Genomic DNA, 19,513 nt, shown 5'->3' with positions numbered 1-19,513 from the left:
ACTGAATATCTCTTGTACACCAGGCACAGAGTATATAAAGGTTAAAAAAAAAATCTCTATTTCCTGTGAGCTTCGTGTTTAGTGGAAGAACTCACAATTTAGTTTCGGCTGAAGGAAACATTTGGAGTATTCTTACCCACACTCAGTTATTTTGAAATAAATACACTAAATATGCACAGAATGTTCTAGATTTACACTGTCTAGTAGTCATATGCGACTATTCAATTAAAATTAAATAAAACTAAGAATTCAGTTCAGCTCAGATATAGAACATTTCTATTACTGGAGAAAGTTCTGTTGGACAACATCATTCTAGATCTAATCAATAAGCTAGAGAACGTATCAATTACCAGGATTGGATGGCATCCCCTTAGAATTTATTTGTTCATTTGTTCAATTTTCCTTCATTCACTTAAGAAACTTTTATTGCCTGCTTATTATGTATCAGGCATTATACTAGGTGATCGGGATATAAAAATGGAAGTATATTTCCTACCTTCAGGGAGTTCATGGTCTGGTGGGAAAACCCAGACAGATAAACAATTATAAGATAGCAAAATGGGTAGTATAGTTAGGCTGTGTACAGAAGTTGCAGGGAGATCACAGAGGAGGGACCTAACCCAGGCTGCAGGGTAATGGAAGTCTTCCACAGAAGATGTAGATTGAATGGAAGGATAAGTAAGAGTTACCCAGTGGAAAAGAAGAGGAAGGATGCTCCAGGCAGAAGGATCAAAGGTACTCGGTACTCGGTAAGAGACTGTGGCATATACAAGGAAGTGCAGGTGGTTTGGAATGGAAGGAGTTTAAGGTGCCCCTAGGAAGGTGGTAAGAGATGAGGCTAGAGAGATAGACAAAGGCCAGGTTATAAAGGATCTTACTTGTCCTGCTTTATTGTGAAGGTGATGGGGAACCATTGAAAGGTGTTAAACTGTGAAGTGGCATAAATCACATTTACATCTTACTGGGAGAAGTAGATGGAAAGGTGGCACACAAGAAGCAGAGAGACCAGATAGGAATGTATTTTAGTAATGCAAGCAAGAAATGATGATAGCTTGAACCGAGGTAGAGACAGATTCAGACTGAAGATATTGTAGAGGATAAAACCAACAGGATTGACTGCATTTGAGTTTTAAAGAAGTAAAGGAAAAAATATGAAGCCTCCTATCCCTAAAAAATATTTGAGAAAAGACCTGAGAGCTATAAACTAGTGAATTTCACTTCCATATTGGTTAGGTTCTTAGAAGAGATGGCATAAAAGATGAGAGGCTGAATACTTAATCAGATTCTGGATCAATGAATTGAATGTCAGGAAATCTAAATTAGCTATGTGATCTGGGCAAATCACTTCAATTTTAATTTTTCTGCCCTATAAAATGAAGAACTTGGTGAGTTTTAAACGGAGCCTTCAGAGGACTGTTGGAGATATTTCAAAGGGGGGGTGTCTCTTCTAGCTGCAAGATTTTGTGATCCATCATCTGCATGCCCTGTTTACTAAGATAAATTATTATGATGATTAAAGAAGATGGCATGTGAGAAAGTGCTTTGTAAGCTATAAAGTGCTATATAAATTTATGGTACTATTATAATTTTGACTCTAAGCTCTTTGGATTAATGCCAAGCAATGGGGCTTATTAAACTATAGTATCTTAAATAGGAACTGAGAGAGAAGAAAAATGACAGATTATTTTCAGTGTAGAAAAATTCTGGAAGATTAAGTGCATAATAATCGAAGTATAATTGAAATTGAGCTGATTTTTATGCCTGATATATAAAGTAAGTCTCTCTGTATTATAGGAAGTCTTTATGTGTGTATGTATATGTGGTGATGGTAGAAGCTGAGCTAACATATACAGCCTTGATTAGAGACCATTAAGGAATTCATAGTTAATTGTTACTTGCAAACAGTAGCCTGAGACTTGCCACGAAAGCCAATGATATGCTGGATGGTCTTAAGAAAAGTACTTTTTAGATTAAAAAAAAAAATCTTTACTTTTAATAAGCTATTAGAATTTTGCTTGTTATTTTTCAATTAAGATCTCATGTTACTAAAAAGAGGCAATTCAATTATCTGGGCAATGGTAGTGGGTGATGGAGTTGCCACAGTATGAAAGTATTCTACTTTTCATTGTATGAAAAGACAGTGATGTGAGTAAATTTAGTAAACAATGAAAAATATGGTTAGATTTGCTTGAATGAATCTTAGTTTTCTGGAAATAGGGGGCCTGAGAAAGGTGAATGTAGTCACCTATCTAATGGCCATAGCTACTTAGTACTCAGCAGAGAACCAAGAAGTAAGGAGGAAAATGGTGTAACTGAGTAACTGAAAGGTACATTTACTCAAAGGCATATATAAACTCATTCACCTACTTGTGGGAGAGGCCCATGCTCAGGCTGTATTTGCTCTTACTTTAGATACTATTCTAGTAATTGATTAGCTTACCTACCCAAGAAGATTAAAGATAACATAATAAGAGATGAGTGAGAGAGGAGGGAGTAAGAATTTATGTTAAAACTGTAAGAGAGAAGGCAGAAAAATTATTAAAGATAGACACAAGAACTCAGCACAGCATTCTGAGCTATTTAATGTAATAGAAAACAGCTGTTAATACCGTAGCAGCCCTGGGAATTTATTGTATAGAATAAAAAGTGTTCTTAATGGTTATCAATGAAGAGAATTAAGAAACGTTTATATAGTGTTTAGTATTCTAAAAACAAAAGATAGGGCTTCCCTGGTGGCACAGTGGTTGAGAGTCCGCCTGCCGATGCAGGGGACACGGGTTCGTGCCCCGGTCTGGGAAGATCCCACATGCCGCAGAGCGGCTAGGCCTGTGAGCCATGGCCGCTGAGCCTGCGCGTCCAGAGCCTGTGCTCCTCAACGGGAGAGGCCACAACAGTGAGAGGCCCGCGTACTGCAAAAAAAAAAAAAAAAAAAGGGAAAGTATTATGATGCAGTTTAAAATTTTATCAAAAAATGCTTATGATGAAAAAAGTTTTGATGCTTAAAGCAAAAATTATAATTAACTTAAAAACAACATCAACAAAAAAAAACTTAATTTGAATTCTTCGTTCTCCAAAAATGCCAAATAAATTAAGCTGTGCTAGGCTTTCATCTATTTATTGTTTTTAGATGTTGATTTTTGAGCCTTTCTAAACTATATTTCACGCAGAATATACTAAAGTTAAGAATTATGTTTGTTATTCCAAGATCTATATAGGCTAACAATGTAAGTGGTTTCTAAAATACTGGCTCAGATAAAGTCACAAATGGAAAATCCATAATACTCTCTAAGAAAACTCATATATTAATGGGGAGGGAGAGTGGTGGCAGGCGTTCATATTCTTACGAGAGAAGCATGTGTGTAAAATGATAGGGTCTTTTTTATGAGCCACAAGGCTTTTGTTTTCAAAATAACTAGTATTGAGATTGTCTTCAACTAACTAAACAAAGCTATGTTACTAGTATTAACTTTTTTTTTTTTTTTTTTTTTAGTATTAACTTTTTTTAAGTACAAAAAAGTTGTTGAAAGAGATTCCCTGGTGGTCCATTGGTTAGGATAGGCGCTTTCACTGTGGTGGCCCTGCTTTAAATCCCTGGTTGGGGAACTAAGATCCTGCAAGCCATGCGGTGTGGCCAAAAAAAAAAGTTGTTGAAAAATATCTTTCAAAATATTTTTCGTCTGAAGATATTAAGAAATCTGTCTTAAGAAATCTATTTTGTCTTAAGATGTCTCTTAGTTTTTAAAGAGGTGGGATTCCATTATGGAAAAAAATTATTTAAAAAAATGAACAGGCATTCCTACATCATCCTCATTTTGCTACTTTGAACATTTTACTTGCTGTAAAATGTAAAACTGCATGTAAAACTGACTTCTTACATGGCTGCCTATTATCGCTGTTAGCTAGGGTAGGATTTGTGTAGAGCATATTCTGTAACAAAGCAGATGTTTTGAAATATGTTGACAACCGTGCAATTGGTATAGTTTCAAAATGCTTCTATAATCATTCACTTAAGGCTAAAAAGAGTCAGAAAACTTTTCTTGATTGAAGTATATTACTACCCTTGAACTTTTACAAAAGTTAAATGGATAACCATTTAAAATTTATTGTAATTAAGGATTAGAGTAATTAAATGGCAGATTGGAAGTTTAAAATTATTAAAATATTCGTGGTAATGGGTGTGGAGAACATTCTCAGTGGTGAAAATTGAAGGTTATAAATAGTCTTCATTTGAAATGATTACTTGCAAATATTATAATACATTTGTAATGAGGAGAAATTAGTGGTTAAACCCTTGTATATTTTGCAATCTTGTTTTTATTCTTTTTTTTTTAAAATAGTGTTTGCCAGCTCTGAGCCCGTTCCAGGATTCCAAGGGGATACTCTGCAGCTAGCATTCATTGACCTCAGACAAGTAAGATGTAATAATGTACTTCTCATTTATTGGTTTCTACTTCTCTTTTTTTTTTAAATGCTACAGGAATGCTTGTTTGCCTTGAAAAAACTTTTCTTTAGAAAAGTGCTTCTTGTTTTTTTTTGTTTTTTTTTTTGCGGTGGCCTCTCCCGTTGCGGAGCACAGGCTCCGGACGCGCAAGCTCAGCGGCCATGGCTCACGGGCCTAGCCGCTCCACGGCATGTGGGATCTTCCTGGACTGGGGCACGAACCCATGTCCCCTGCATCGGCAGGCGGACTCTCAACCACTGCGCCACCAGAGAAGCCCTAGAAAAGTGCTTCTTTGATAACTGTATTTGGTCCTTCTTTTGAACCTATACCCATTCAGTGTCTCAACTTCATGGGGCATTCTTATTGGTGAATATTTAACTTAGTTATTACTTGCAAAGCACATGAATAAATAAAAACTTTATACTTTGGTTTAATAACACTTGAAGCTTAAGTTATTTCTTAATGATTTCATGGTCGTATATGAAAATTGGTAGTGTAACATTAGTTTTAGGACCCAAGTTAAATGTAAATTATTACAACCTAGAAAGGAACCACTTGCTTAAAATGTTGTCAGTGTAAAGAATGTTATTTTTATAGTTTTTCTATATGCTTCCAGAAAGAAGGATAAAACTAATTTTTAAAGGTAATTATACATTTATGTAATTCTTTTCTAGTCACATAACTCTAAGTATAATAACAAATATGATTTTTAAATTTCTTCTATTCAGTTTACTCTTTAACTTCTCTATTGTCATTTTCTTTATTTTCTTCATATTACCTTTTTCCATCTCCCTCATAATTTTGCTTCTTATTCGTTTCTTCCTCTTTCCTCCTCCTCCTTTTTCTTTTTCTTTCTTAATCATAGGATTAAGGAGCTTAATAAAGCTGAGAGGCACAAGAGTGTGGAGGAGGGGTAGATCCAAGTTAGAGGGCTTAGGAATGCTAGGATTGACAACAGGCGTGACTGCTGCCCTTGGCAAGAAGAACCAAATGGAGATGGAATTAAAAGAAAGTCACTGTGATATCAGTCTATTAATGGTCCCATCCCCTTTGAGGGATGGAGATAACTGGAGATGGGGCTCCACCATTGGTATGAATAGAACTCTTCCACAGTGATGTTTGGAACAGGACCATTGTGAGCAGTTAAAGAGCTCTTATTTTAATAAATGTTTGAACACAGAGCTGCTTTTTCTAATTCCAAGCCAGTGTTCAATAAATATTTATGAAATGCTAAGTATTGATTATTTGGAGAGAGGAGATATGGTTGAAATAGACACAAAAGTAATATAAGAGACAGTTTCATCCTTATGGAGCTTAACAATCCTTTAGAGAAGCACAATACCCACAAATTGGCTAGGAATACTTATAAGACAGTGAGTTGTATGGAAATAACTGGTATTTCAAGTCAAGTTTAGAAGAAAATTGAAAAAGCCATTCTGTCTCCCAATTATAATCTGTAAAGCACTGAACAACGTATTTATGAAATATTTTCATAACATAAATATGAAATAACCTAAATATTTTTATAACCTAAATACATATGAAAATGTATCAATATTTATTCTGTTTACAATTGGTGCTCATGTATTATGCCAGACAAGAAACACTATTATGAGTGACCTAGATCTACAGATGGTTAGCTTTACTAAGTTAAGGGGAAGATAGTAGAAAATGAAGAAAGTGGATTCTCAACTTCCATTTCAGTTTATTAGAAGATATTCTTACTAGGTAGAAGGTAGATCCATTTTCTTTACAAGGAGTTCTCTCTGTTGCTATCCTGTTGCCCCTAATAAGATGATATAGAAAACTGAGTCCTTTACCAAGGTGGAAACAGGTTTGGTGGTATATTCATTTCCAAATTAAGTTATGACCACTTACATGAATATGATCTCCAGTCCAAAGAATATGTGATTCAAGGATAGCTCCCATTATATACAAATAATCTGTTCACAGAAAATTTGAAATTTATTGTTTGCTGTTTTCTCAGTTTTGTATGAATTTTTATGCTGTTAACTAGCTTGTAATCTCATTGTAGGATTGTAGATGGGATCACATAATTTAAAAAAAATTTTTATTAGAGTATAGTTGATTTACAATGTTGTATTAGTTTCAGGTGTACAGCAAAGTGATTCAGTTATACATACAAATATATTTATTCTTTTTCAGATTCTTTTCTCATATAGATTATCACAGAATATTGAGTAGAGTTCCCTATGCTATCTATACAGTAGGTCCTTGTTGGTTATCTGTCTTGTATATAGTAGTGTGTGTATGTTTATCTCAAGCTCCTGATTTATCCCTTCCCCCAGCGTTTCCCTTTTGGTAACCATAAGTTTGTTTTTGATATCTGTAAGTCTGTTTCTGTTTTGTAAATAAGTTCATTTGTATCATTTTTTGAAAATTAGATTCCACATATGAGTGATATCATATGATATTTGTCTTTCTCTGACTTACTTCACTTCATATGATATTCTCTAGATCCATCCATGTTGCTGTAGGATCACATAATTTATAAAGCTGTTGGCAAAGATTCTGTTCCTTGATTTGTCCAGGTAGGTAGTTAGTTCAAAGCAGAAAACTCTGATCCTAGGTACTTTCTTCCTTCAAACACAATCATCATTTCACAGCAAAGAAATCCTCTTTACAAGCCTATGGCTCACTAGGGAATTGTTACGAAGGCAGACTTATAAATATTAATAAACATCTCAAATCTTTTTGGTTGATTTACTTATCAAGTAGTGCACTTAGAGGCATTAAGTCCTGATTGACATTTCCTCATCAAGGTAATTTCTTTTCTTTTCTTTTTTTAAATATTTATTTATTTATTTATTTATGGCCGCATTGGGTCTTCGTTGCTGCGCGCGGGCTTTCTCTAGTTGCGGTGAGCGGGGTCTACTCTTCGTTGCAGCACATGGGCTTATCATTGCAGTGGCTTCTCTTGTTGTGAAGCATGGGCTCTAGGCACATGGGCTTCAGTAGGTGTGGCATGCAGGCTCAGTAGTTGTGGCTCGCGGGCTCTGGAGCGGAGGCTCAGTAGTTGTGGCGCATGGGCTTAGTGGCTCCGTGGCATGTGGGATCTTCCCGGACCAGGGCTCGAACCCATGTCCTCTGCATTGGCAGACGGATACTTAACAACTGTAAGGTAATTTCTTTAAGAGACTTAAGTGAATAAAAAAGTCTATTATGAAACATTTAGAATTCTAAAATCTATTATGACAAGTATATAGAACTGTTAAAAGATTTATATAGAAATAACTAGTTAATATAAAACACAGTTTTAAAGTATGGTAGTTAGTATGCAGTGGAAGTGAGTAGTGGATAGAAAATTTTGATGAGCTAATTTTTGACATATTAATTTTTCTAGTCTTAAAAGAGGCTTAAATTATTTTCTCTGATTATTAATGTTAAAATTTAATTATGCTATATCTTCTTGTACTTTTGTATTCTAAAACAAGAAGAGGGACTTCCCTGATGGCTCAGTGGTTAAGAACCTGCCTGCCAGTGCAGGGGACACGGGTTTGAGCCCTGGTTCAGGAAGATCCCACATGCCACAGAGCAACTAAGCCCATGTGCCACAACTACCGAGCCTGCGCTCTAGAGCCCACGAGCCACAACTACTGAAGCCCGCGTGCAGCAGTGAAGACCCAACACAGCCAAAAATAATAAATAAATAAATAAACAAACAAGAAGATGCAACTAATTCTTTTTTTAAAAAAATTATTTATTTATTTTTGGCTGCGTTGGGTCTTTGTTGCTGTGCGTGGGCTTTCTGTAGTTGCAGTGAGCAGGGGCTACTCTTTGTTGCAGTGCACGGGCTTCTCATTGCAGTGGCTTCTCTTGCTGTGGAGCATGGTCTCTAGGTGCACAGGCTTCAGTAGTTGTGGCACATGGGCTCAGTAGTTGTGGCACGTGGGCTCAGTAGTTGTGGCTCGTGGACTCTAGCGCACAGGCTCAGTAGTTGTGGCATATGGGCTTAGTTGCTCTGCGACATGTGGGATCTTCCCGGACCAGGGCTCAAACCTGTGTCCCCTACATTGGCAGGTGGATTCTTAGCCACTGCGCCACCAGGGAAGTCCCGATGCAACTAATTCTTGTCTTCAGCTACTGGACCACTGTGATATAACTTGAATTTTATGATTTGAGAGGCCTGGATTTAATAATTTGATAATAATAGTTATTTTTCACCTATATTTGTTTTTCAAATTAACTTACAAACAGTTTAGTGGTGAAATGCCAAGTATGGGAATTGGCCAAAAATAAAATTCATTTTGAAAACTTTAATCTCATATGAGGTGATGTAATGTTTTTTATCAGTATCAGTGATTATTTAAATAAGGATACCTTAAGTTTCAGTAGTGTTTTTATGTTCCTGACTTCATAAAGATATTTCATAGCAGCATATTATTTTAACACTTTTATGTGAAGTAGTATATCACCAAACATAAAGAGGGTGCTAACACTTTTATTTACATTTCAGTTGAATTTCTGCACTTTTCCTTTTTTTTTTTTCCTGGTCTGTGATCCATTTCTGTCTTAATAGGGCAGCTGACAGTTCTTTTCAAGTATACTTAGAAAGGCAAAAAAGCCCTTTTCATAGTACTTATAAGGGGTCATGCTTCTGTTTTTTAGTTTGAATTTGATACTGCTTCATGAATTGCTGGGTATGAAAGATTAGGAAGTAGGTCTAGTGGTCAAATTTTACCTGCCCACCCGGACTTTGCCCTGAGGTCAAACTCCTGATATTTGCTGTTCTGAATAGAGGAGTTGATGACAAGTATGAGCTGATACAAGAGGAAAGTTAGAACCATATCAAAGCTGAAGGCAAGAGAATTGGGACTCAATGAGAGACTGTAGCTAAAAGATGGATCATCAGAATTGCCCTCTTCTAAAGAAAAGGAAATAGCTGACCTGTGAGTGAAAAGACTTTATCATCCTGCCAATCACATGCTTGCTAATGGAAGCCAGTTATCTCAACAACATTTTAAGACCTACTGCCCCAATAGACAATGTGGAGGATTAGCAGTACTGGTACTGCATTATGTGAGTATACTACTTCACTCAATTTTAAACGTGCCGTTTGAACATGATTTGTCTGTGTATACATGTTTTATAAGTAAAGCCTACCATCCTTCTACCCTCAGTTCTGAAATGAAGTCGCTAATTGGTGAAGGACTTTGGTATACTTACTTGCATCTGTTTACTTTTACAAAGACCATCTCTTTTGTTAAATGTAATCTTTCAAATGGATTTCAAAAGAATTTCAAAATATGTAAAATTCTTTTGACAATGTATGAAAACCTTAAAATTTTTAAACTGTTTTTATTATAAGACTCTTTGTATAATGTATAGTATTCAGTGATACTTTTAAAAATGACTCGTTCTTAATACATAGCAAGATTTCAGTAAATATCACTGGAAAGTGATGTGTCCCATATAACTGAATTTCCCAGGAAACTAAAGATTAGGTTTTTTTGTTTTTTAAATTTTATTTATTTTTGGCTGCGTTGGGTCTTCACTGCTGTGCGCGGGCCTTCTCTAGCTGCAGTGAGCAGGGGCTACTCTTTGTTGCAGTGCGCAAGCTTCTCTCCGTGGTAGCTTCTCCCGCTGCGGAGCGTGGGCTCCAGGGCACGCGGGCTTCAGTAGTTGTGGCTCTCGGGCTCTAGAGCACAGGCTCAGTGGTTGTGGTACACAGGCTCAGCTGCTCCACAGCATGTGGGATCTTCCCGGACCAGGATGAAACGCGTGTCCTCTCCATTGGCAGGCGGATTCTTAACCACTGCACCACCAGGAAAGTCCACTGAAGATTAGTTTTTAATCACCAAAACTCTAAAAATGTAGCCAATTTAGCAGGAAACTTTAAAAATGTATCTCTCACTTTCATAGCTTCTTATTGAACATAATTCTCACAGTAGACTGAGCATCCATGGCTCACTAATAATCCTAATACTAAATCCTCTTTACCTGGTCCTATTTCACTTTGTGATAAGTTAGACTGGCAAGATATTATTGCAGCACTTGACAATATCTTGATAATCCTTCAGACAATATGGAGAGGTTGAGGTAGATTGGATGATAATACAATTAAGTAGGTTTGAAGCTAATAAAACAGTTTCTTCCCTAAAGAATGTTGGCTGATGTATCTTTTCACCGTATATTTTCCTGAAGTGTCTTTCCAGGAACACTGATTTCTCAAGATGAGAAAAGATTTCTTTAAAAAAGATTCCAAGTCAGCTAAGTTTGGGAAACACTTTGTACTCTAATCCCCTCTTAGAGACTTACCATGTGCATTAGAATTGTAAGGACTGAGAAATGGTGCAGTAAACCTAAACTCATCACAGAACACATCCCTTACTAATTTTGGCTTGTATTACATGAAATATACTTTGGGAAATACTGCTTTAAGTCAGGATTCTGGCAGCACCCTCTAGATGTCTGTCTTTGACAGTTTGGGATCAAGATATTTTTTAAATGATGACTTGGATAAATACATAGAAGAAATATGAATTATTTGTATAGATTATACAAAGCTAGAAGAGTTACCTAAGATGATAGAAGACGAAATCAAAGTGCTCTCAGTAGTCTTGAGTGATAAGCCAAAGCCAAAAAAGTTAAATTTAGCAAGAAAACTATTAAGTGCTGTATTTAATTTTTTTAATTAAATTTTTAAAAATACAGGATGTAGGAAATCTGACTGATATTATGAAAAAGACCTGGTCATTTTAGTTAACTCCAAATGAACCAACAGCGTGCTGGGAATTCTTAGAGTACGCTAATCAAGTGTGGTATTTGGGTTATTAGACCGCTGTGCTTTGGGGCTGTTAAGACTGTGCATGATGGTGTGGACGCTCACAAATTGGAGAGCACATAAGAGAGAACTACAGAGGTAGTGAGTGATCGGATACCTTGTCCTATGAAGAGCCTTTTAAAAATCTGGGAATAGGGAACCTCCGTGGCGGACCAGTGGTTAAGAGTCCTCACTTCCACTGCAGGAGTTGCAGGTTCGATCCCTGGTTGGGCAACTAAGATCCCATATGCTGCACGGCTAAAAAAAAAAAAAAAAAAAAAAAAAAAAAAAAAAAAAAATCTGGGAATATATAGTCTAAAGCCTTAGAGAGGTATGCCTTTGTAGTGCAAATCACATATGTGGTTCTTATTAGCTTACATATGAGCCATTTTCTTTTTCTATACCATTTTCTTCTGCCTGTTACAACCCTGTGCCATAAAAATTACAATTTTTCTTTCTCTATCTACGATTAGATTCCATTTTCAAGTATTTTATTTCAGGCAAAATAGGGAAAAGAGGAGTGATCATTCCTCTGAACTATATTTAGAGAATTCGAATTGTGCAAAATATATATGGATCTCATAGCACTTTTCAAATAAATGTTTTATTGAAATATAACATACATTCAGGCAAATCATACTATTGCTGATTTTTGACAAAGTAAATACATCTGTGTAGCACACGGATCAAGAAAAAGAACTTGACCAGTAAGTACCTCAAAAGAGACCCCTACCCCTTACTGCACTTCTCCCTCTCAGAGGATAGCAACTATTGTTACTTCTAACACCACAGATAAATTTTGTCTGATTTTGAACTTTGTATACATGGAATCATGCAGTATTAACTTTCTTTTTTAAATTTAATTTTATTTATTTTTTATACAGCATGTTATTATTAGTTATCTATTTTATACATATGATTGTATACTTGTCAATCCCAATCTCCCAGTTCAACCTACCACCACCACCCCTGACCCCAATGTTAACTTTTTGGTTCTGCCTTCTTTTGCTCAATATTATGTTTGTGAAATTTATCTATGTTGTTACATGTAGCTATGGTTCATTCATTCCCTTTGCTGTGTAGTCTACCATTATATAAATATACCATAATTTATACATTCTACTATTGATGGACATATGAATTGATTCCAGTTTTATTGTTACAGATTGAACTAACATGACATTCTTTTGCATGTCTTTTGGTGAACAGACCCTTTTTTGTTGAGGTATTTACCTAGGAGTGGAATTGCTGAGTCAGGGGGGTAGGTATATGATCAGTTTGAATAGACACTGTGAAGCAGTTTTCCAGAGCAAGAATATTAGTTCGTACTTCAGCCAGCAGTGTAGAAGAGTTCTTGTTGCTCTGCATCCTTGGTATCACTTGATATTAGTTGTCTCTTCCTTTTCAGCCATTCCAGAGAGTATACAATAGTTTCACATTGTGGTTTTAATCTGCGTTTCCTTGATGATTTATAAAGTTGAACTCCTTTTCATTTATTTATTGTCTATTTGAATGTCCTCCTTTGTGAGTAAACTTTTCAGGTTTTTTGTCATTTTTTTCTATTGGATTGTCTGCTTAATGATTTCCAGAAGTTCTTTGTATATTCTGAATATGAGTCCTTCCTTTGTCAAATGTGTGTATTGCAAGTATCTTCTCCTGCTCTGTGGCTGGTCTGTTCACTCTTAGTGATGGCTTTTGATGAATAAAAGCTCATAATTTTAATGAAATCCAATTTATCATTTTTTCCTTCATGATTAGTTCTTTTTAATGTCCAGTTTAAGAAGTCTTTGCCTTCCCCTGAAATTGTAAATGTTTTTTTCTAAAAGTTTTATTGTTTTACCGTTCATATTTAGGTTTACAATCCATCTGGAATTGATTTTTGTGCATGGTATGGGGTGTAAGGTTCAAGATTGATTTTGTTCCACATGGTTACGCAATTGACCCAGCACCATTTTTTGAAAAGAATTGGCTGTCATAGCATTTTTTTAAATAAATTTATTTATTTTTATTTTTGGCTGCGTTGGGTCTTTGTTGGAGCACGTGGGCTTTCTCTAGTTGTGGGGGGCTACTCTTCGTTGCGGTGTGCGGGCTTCTCATTGCGGTGGCTTCTCTGGCTGCGGAGCACGGGCTCTAGACGTGTGGGCTTCAGTAGTTTTGGCACACGGGCTCAACAGTTGTGCTCGCGGGCTCTAGAGCGCAGGCTCAGTAGTTGTGGCGCACGGGCTTAGTTGCTCCGCAGCATGTGGGATCTTCCTGGACCAGGGCTTGAACCCGTCTCCCCTGCATTGGGAGGCGGATTCTTAACCACTGCACCACCAGGGAAGTCCCTCTCGTAGCATTTTAATGTAAAATAGTTATAAAACACAAGACTTTGAAATATAAATGATATGTGCTTCTAATATACAAGTAAAATGGTTTCTGTTGTCCCCCAGCTAACTGTATGCTTTTATTTCATGATTCATGCCATTCCCCATTAGCAAATTAGTTATCAAGTTGAGGTTTTAAAATAGCAGCCTAACTATACCCCCACCACATCAAAGGTATTTTTAAAAATAAAGCAATTCTAGAGCAAGTATTCATAACAATTCAGGTAACATAAAAGAAAAAAGCTAAGCTACAAGCCCATGAAGACAAGAATCATGCCTTTTTTGTTCACTACGATACATGTATTACTTAACCCTATTCCTGGTACATAGTAAACAATCAATAAATGTTGAATAAGTGAATGCAAATTATTCAGCTATATTCAAACATATTTTTGGTGTACAGAAACACCTTATTTGGAATTGGGATATTACATGTAAGTTAATGTTCCATGTAAAGAAACATACTTTAAAAGCAGTAAAAAATTTTTTATTTCCGTTATTTTTGATGGGAGTATTTCTAAAAATACATGACACATTTCTTTGCCTTCTCAAGTAAACGTGTAAGCATTACAAACATTTCTTGATTTACCTTGGTCATCATTAGGGATACTAAAATAATAATATGTTATTTCTAAGAAATGTTGTCATTGCTCCAAACCCAACTGTTCTTCTATGGATGAAGAAATATTTTGAACAGGGGAATTATAGGAATTTAGACAAAGGCAGTATATGCCTTAATTGAGTGATCAGCAATGACTAAATATAGAGCAGAACTTAAATAAAGCACCATGTCCTAAACTTCTGTTATTTGGAACAGTGAGTCATGAAGAAAGTAAATTATAGACAAATAATTTTAGGAAATCCTGAATATTGTGTTCCTCTCTTGTAAATTCACAATTTCATTGGCACATTGAAGGCTTTGAGAAGTCCTATAATAGAGGTGTATCCCCTTTTTCCCCCCAAACCTGTTTGAGTACTAAATACTTTTCAAAAAAGAATCTCTTACTGTCGTGCAAATCAGTGTTCTATGGCACACAGTTTGCAAACACTGAATCATGTGGACCACTATTGCACTGCGTTACTCTATGGATTCCTAGATCTATGTTCTGGTTAAAACATAGGGCTCTGAAAGCAAAAAGATAAGCCTTTCAGTAGAGAGATGAAATTTAAATATTAAAATACAAATAGTACAAAAGTGATGAAAATAGTAGAAAGTTTTCAAAAATAATTTGTTGAACTTCCTCTTTTTTAAAACATTCAGACGATTTTATGAAGGATGGTAATTACTAGAGGATTAATGCTGCTTAGATTCAGTAAACTAGTCAGTCAGTCATACAGAATAACTTGTTTTTAAGAAGCATGAGACACTAACACAGGATTGCTTGTGAAGAATGAAGAGATTAAAGGGGGAAATTAAAATACCAGCTCATATGGAGTTCAGATCCTAACAGTTGTCAGATTCCTTAGTGAATCATCAAGGCTATTGTTATTGAGCCACAGTGTGCATACTTGGAGAGAAATAAAGAATATATTTGCTACTCCCCCCCCCCCTTACTAATACACTGTAAATGAGATGGGAAAATTTTGAAAGAGATATTTTGATAAAATAATCAAAGTACGTTCTATATTTTGTTTGTTATAAAGAGCATCTCCTAGTATTAAATACATTTGAAGTGACTTTTTTCGAGATAACTGTACCTTTCCTTAAGACAGAAAACCTAATACCTTCCAAAATAAGAATCTTAAAACAAAACCAAAACGTCACAAAGAAGATAGTATTACTACTTAGCGTTACAAAAAACATGATGAAAAAACTTCAAAGTCCTTTAGAACTTACAGAAATTTTTTGCCTAGATGGTTTACTTTACACATTAACTTAGCTGTAAGCACCTTCAGATACAAAAAGAGAAGGGGTAGGGGAACAGAAGCTGCTTTGTTCAGTTTGCCTCTTTTACCTGTCACCAAATCCTCCCTAGCAGGCAAAGGAGGAGCTGTACACCTAAAAAACCTCTTTTACCTTCCATCACTTCTTTGATCTGACATAATTTAAAGAATATATTTTTTTAAAGTCATTTTGTGACCCAATACATGCATCTTTTTATTAATGGCACCCAGGGAAGATTCTCTGTGTCCCAGAAGAGTCAATGGACCATTCTGAATATTAAGCCAATTCTTTTTAGTTTTTTTTTTTTTAACTTTATCAATTTTTGGAACTTGACTATCCATATCCTGATCCAATATGATCTCATATAGTTGGAACAGGAGTATAGTATATGCCATTTTTAAAAAAGGCAACCCATAAAACTACTTCAGATCTGTTTTCTTATTTATATATGTCATCAACATACATGTCATTTTCTTTCATGATAAATCCCAAATCTGGGCTTCTCAGTACCATATGCTACACGAGGAGACTAAGCAGCTATTAGCTGTGACTATTGCTCATTTGACTTCTCCGATATTCTACCACTTCGTAGAGAAATCTGTTAGGAATGATTTGTAGCTTTTTACTGTTTTTTTTTTCCTTCAGCGTTCAACTCCACGAGCAGGAATTGGTTATAACATAGATTGCATTGCATAAAGGTCCTTATGTGCCTTTAGATCAGGGGTTCTAACCTGGGGATCACAGGTTGGTTTTAGGAGGCTTATGCAAAATTTTGTCTATATGTGCATATTTCTGAGAAGAAGGTCAATGTTTTAATAGATTCACAAAGGCATCATATATGACCTAACAACAGTTATCTCACCATCACTGCTCTAGGGAAACGGAAAGCTGTCCAGATGAAGTCAGATCACAAAGAGCTGTCCCATTTCCAGAGATGTCTTTATTTATTAAACAAATATTTGAGCACCTGCTCTGGGCACTCTTTTAAGTGCTGGTGATACAGTGGTGAAAAAGATAGGCAAGATCCCTGCTCTTAAAACTTGTTTTGTTGGAGGGAGATCCATAACAAACAATGATAATTTCAAACAGCTTTATATAGAATTTCAAATACATTTAGATTCTGTGAGAAAAATAAAACTGGTTAACGTGAATAGTGACTGGGAGTTAGTGGACCACTTCAGATTGGGTTGTCAAGGGTAAACCTCTTTAAGGAGTAGGTATCCGAATGAAATTAGGAGATATGGGGAAATAGTATTCCTGGCAGAGGGAGGAGCAAATGAAAAGTCCTAAGGTGCTGTCAGGGAAGAGGAAGTATGGCTATAGTGTAGTGAGCAAGGGGAAGAGAGGTGCAAATGAAATTGGGAAGGTTATCAGAGCCAAGTCATGTAGGACCTTGAGGGCCTTGTTAAGGAGTTTGGGATGTTATGTATGATGGGAAACCATTCAAGGATTTTAGGCAGGTTAGTATCATTCTCTGATTTGCATCTGAAAAAGATTTTGCTGGCTATTCTAAGGAGAATAGATTGAAAAGGGACAAAATTAGAATCAGGCAGAACAGTTAGATGATTATTTTGGTAGTCTAGGGTATATAGATGATGGATTGCTATTACTTAATTACTGAAGCTGTGGTTCACTATATTTCACAGTAGCTTCTTCATGCAGACTCAGAGGTTTCTGTTTTCAATATGAGAAATGGTTGAATTTATCCACAGCAACTAGTTTGTTTTTATCTCAAAATACTGTGAGTTATCCAACTAATTATATTTTCTTCTTCATTACGGCGGTAGAATGCTCAAATATATAGGATAGCATCACGTGCATTTTGTATACTAACCTTATCTTCTCTCCTGTCTTCACTTTCTCTTGGCCCTGACTTTTCTCAGTTATTAAGCTGTATTTATCTTTTGTTTGTTTGTTTGTTTGTTTGCGGTACGCGGGCCTCTCACTGCTGTGGCCTCTCCCATTGCGGAGCACAGGCTCCGGACGCGCAGGCTCAGTGGCCATGGCTCACGGGCCCAGCCGCTCCGCGGCATGTGGGATCTTCCTGGACTGGGGCACGACCCCGCGTCCCCTGCATTGGCAGGCGGACTCTCAACAACTGCGCCACCAGGGAAGCCCAGGCTGTATTTATCTTGCATGTATTTTTGTAAGTTGCTTTAAGATGCCTTTGGAACAAGGCAGTGTATAAGTAAATTAAACATTTGTTAGCGGAATCCTAGAACTGTTTGTAGTAAAAGGCATTATGTATGGATGGATTTTCATTTATTGCCTCATTTACTAATTCATTTATTCAAGAAATGTTTATTGAGTGCCTTATGTAGCCAGCCACTGGGGAAACAGAATTGAACAGTAGACAATAAAATAAGAGCTAGACAATAAAATAAGAGCTAGAGAGATGAGTTAGTTGGTATCAAAGAAGATAAAGTTGAAGATAAACATGACTATTAGATTCAGAAAGATAGCTTGGCTGAAAGGATGGAAATTAAGGAGTGTAGCAAGAAAGCCACTGAAGAATCCAAATGGTGTGTTGAGGAGGACATTATCGTGTAGGAAATCAGGAAATAGGATGGATTCCTGCTTCTCCTAATAACTACCGTGTGCTGTTGGGAAACTATTTCCTGAACTATTTCAACCATATATTTTAATGATTTAATGAAACCTGTGGGGGGAAATGGTGTATAATTTACTTTGGGGAGAGATCTTTTTCATTGCATGCTTAATCTTTGTTGTTAAAATCAGTGAATTGTGTGAAATTTGCATTGCAGGTGTCATTAGTTGATTGAGTCAGAAGTTACCATCTCTTTGTGTATACCATACTTCATCTGGGTGATGGCAAGCCTTGTGTGCCAGACCTATATCATGTTAAACTATGAGGAGCATAGTTCCTTCTAACAATATTGCTGAATAAGGGAAGTACCCTGGGAACCCACTTCCTTGTTCTCTTTATCCTCCTCACCTAATTTCTTCTACCCTTTTATATACATAGTCAGACAGTCTCTCTCTAACATGCCCCCAAATGGTTATAAAATTTAGGAAAGAAGTTCAGATGCACTTCACCAGAGAAAGATAGGAGAAACCTGTTAAATATATACTTGTATTTGACTCAAACTGAACAACTTTGGATTCTACCTAAAGGGACATGAACGAGCCTTGTAAGTTATGAAGGAATTGTTAGGCCATAATTCTTGCCTTGGAGACTGGGTGTCTGCCAAGACTTTACTTTGAAATTTCTGTCTTCTCTTACTAATCTTAAGGCATCATAACATACAATTCTTTTGCCACTAGTCCAGTTTATTCTTTTATGATGAGGAAGAAGGCACTTTTAAATAACAATTATTTCCACTATAATTAAACACATCTTCTTTTGTTTGCATTGTATTTGTTACTATATTGTATACACACTCTGCTTGCTTAAACATGTCCCTGTGACTACTTCACAGGAACTTTCTTTAGAAGTTTTAAAGTCTTTGACTTCTTAAAGTATTAATGGGATTTGCCAAAGTTGTAGTATCCAAATGTTTGACTAGATATGGTAGCAGGACAACAGCTTGTTCACACAGCTCCTCCAGCAAGCATTTTTTCCTTAGACAATCCTAAATTCATTTGAAGTGCCAAAGAATTAAAGGAAGACGTTTTTGGGTTTACTCCTGAATATAACAAGATCAGACATCTCACAAAGTTTACCTTTAAGGTCCAGATATGAGAAAAGTATGCTGCCCTTTGGGAGAGCTTAGATTAGGAAGGATTAGGCTGTACCTAAATGACTTTTGCCTTTCAGTGTCATAATTCTGGTGCCTTACAGTTTATGTGCTTAACTAGGTATGTAATTTATGCTTATACCTTCTTCAGTTATTGATATAAATTTTGAACTTAGATTTTTGTGATTATTTTAAGGGTAAAGGTTTAGAGCTGTTTTGTAGTTTGGAAAATTACCCTCTAAATGATTTTTTGAAAACGGGGAAAAAATCAAACCAACACCATAATAATTACAAAAATGATACATGCTCACAGTTCTTTTTGTTTTTTTTAAGTAATTA

The 19,513-nt window shown here is 36.1% G+C and overlaps 1 protein-coding gene across 1 annotated transcript in view; it reads left to right on the top strand.

Annotated features, from left to right (window-relative positions):
* The window catches only part of EXOC6 (exocyst complex component 6), a gene marked incomplete at its 5' end in the record, with an annotated part of 188,022 nt that overhangs the window by 147,782 nt on the left and 20,727 nt on the right, over positions 1-19,513 (top strand). Inside the window, one exon of the mRNA XM_082855035.1 lies at positions 4,338-4,411. Within this exon, the coding sequence (XP_082711161.1) occupies positions 4,338-4,411 (74 nt within the window). The remainder of the gene's footprint in view (positions 1-4,337; positions 4,412-19,513) is intronic.

Source organism: Leucopleurus acutus (assembly GCF_964270905.1).
Source record: "Leucopleurus acutus genome assembly, chromosome: 14".
Classification (NCBI taxonomy): Eukaryota; Metazoa; Chordata; class Mammalia; order Artiodactyla; family Delphinidae; genus Leucopleurus; species Leucopleurus acutus.
Note: the sequence above shows the minus strand (reverse complement) of the source record. Positions and strands in the feature narration are given on the sequence as shown.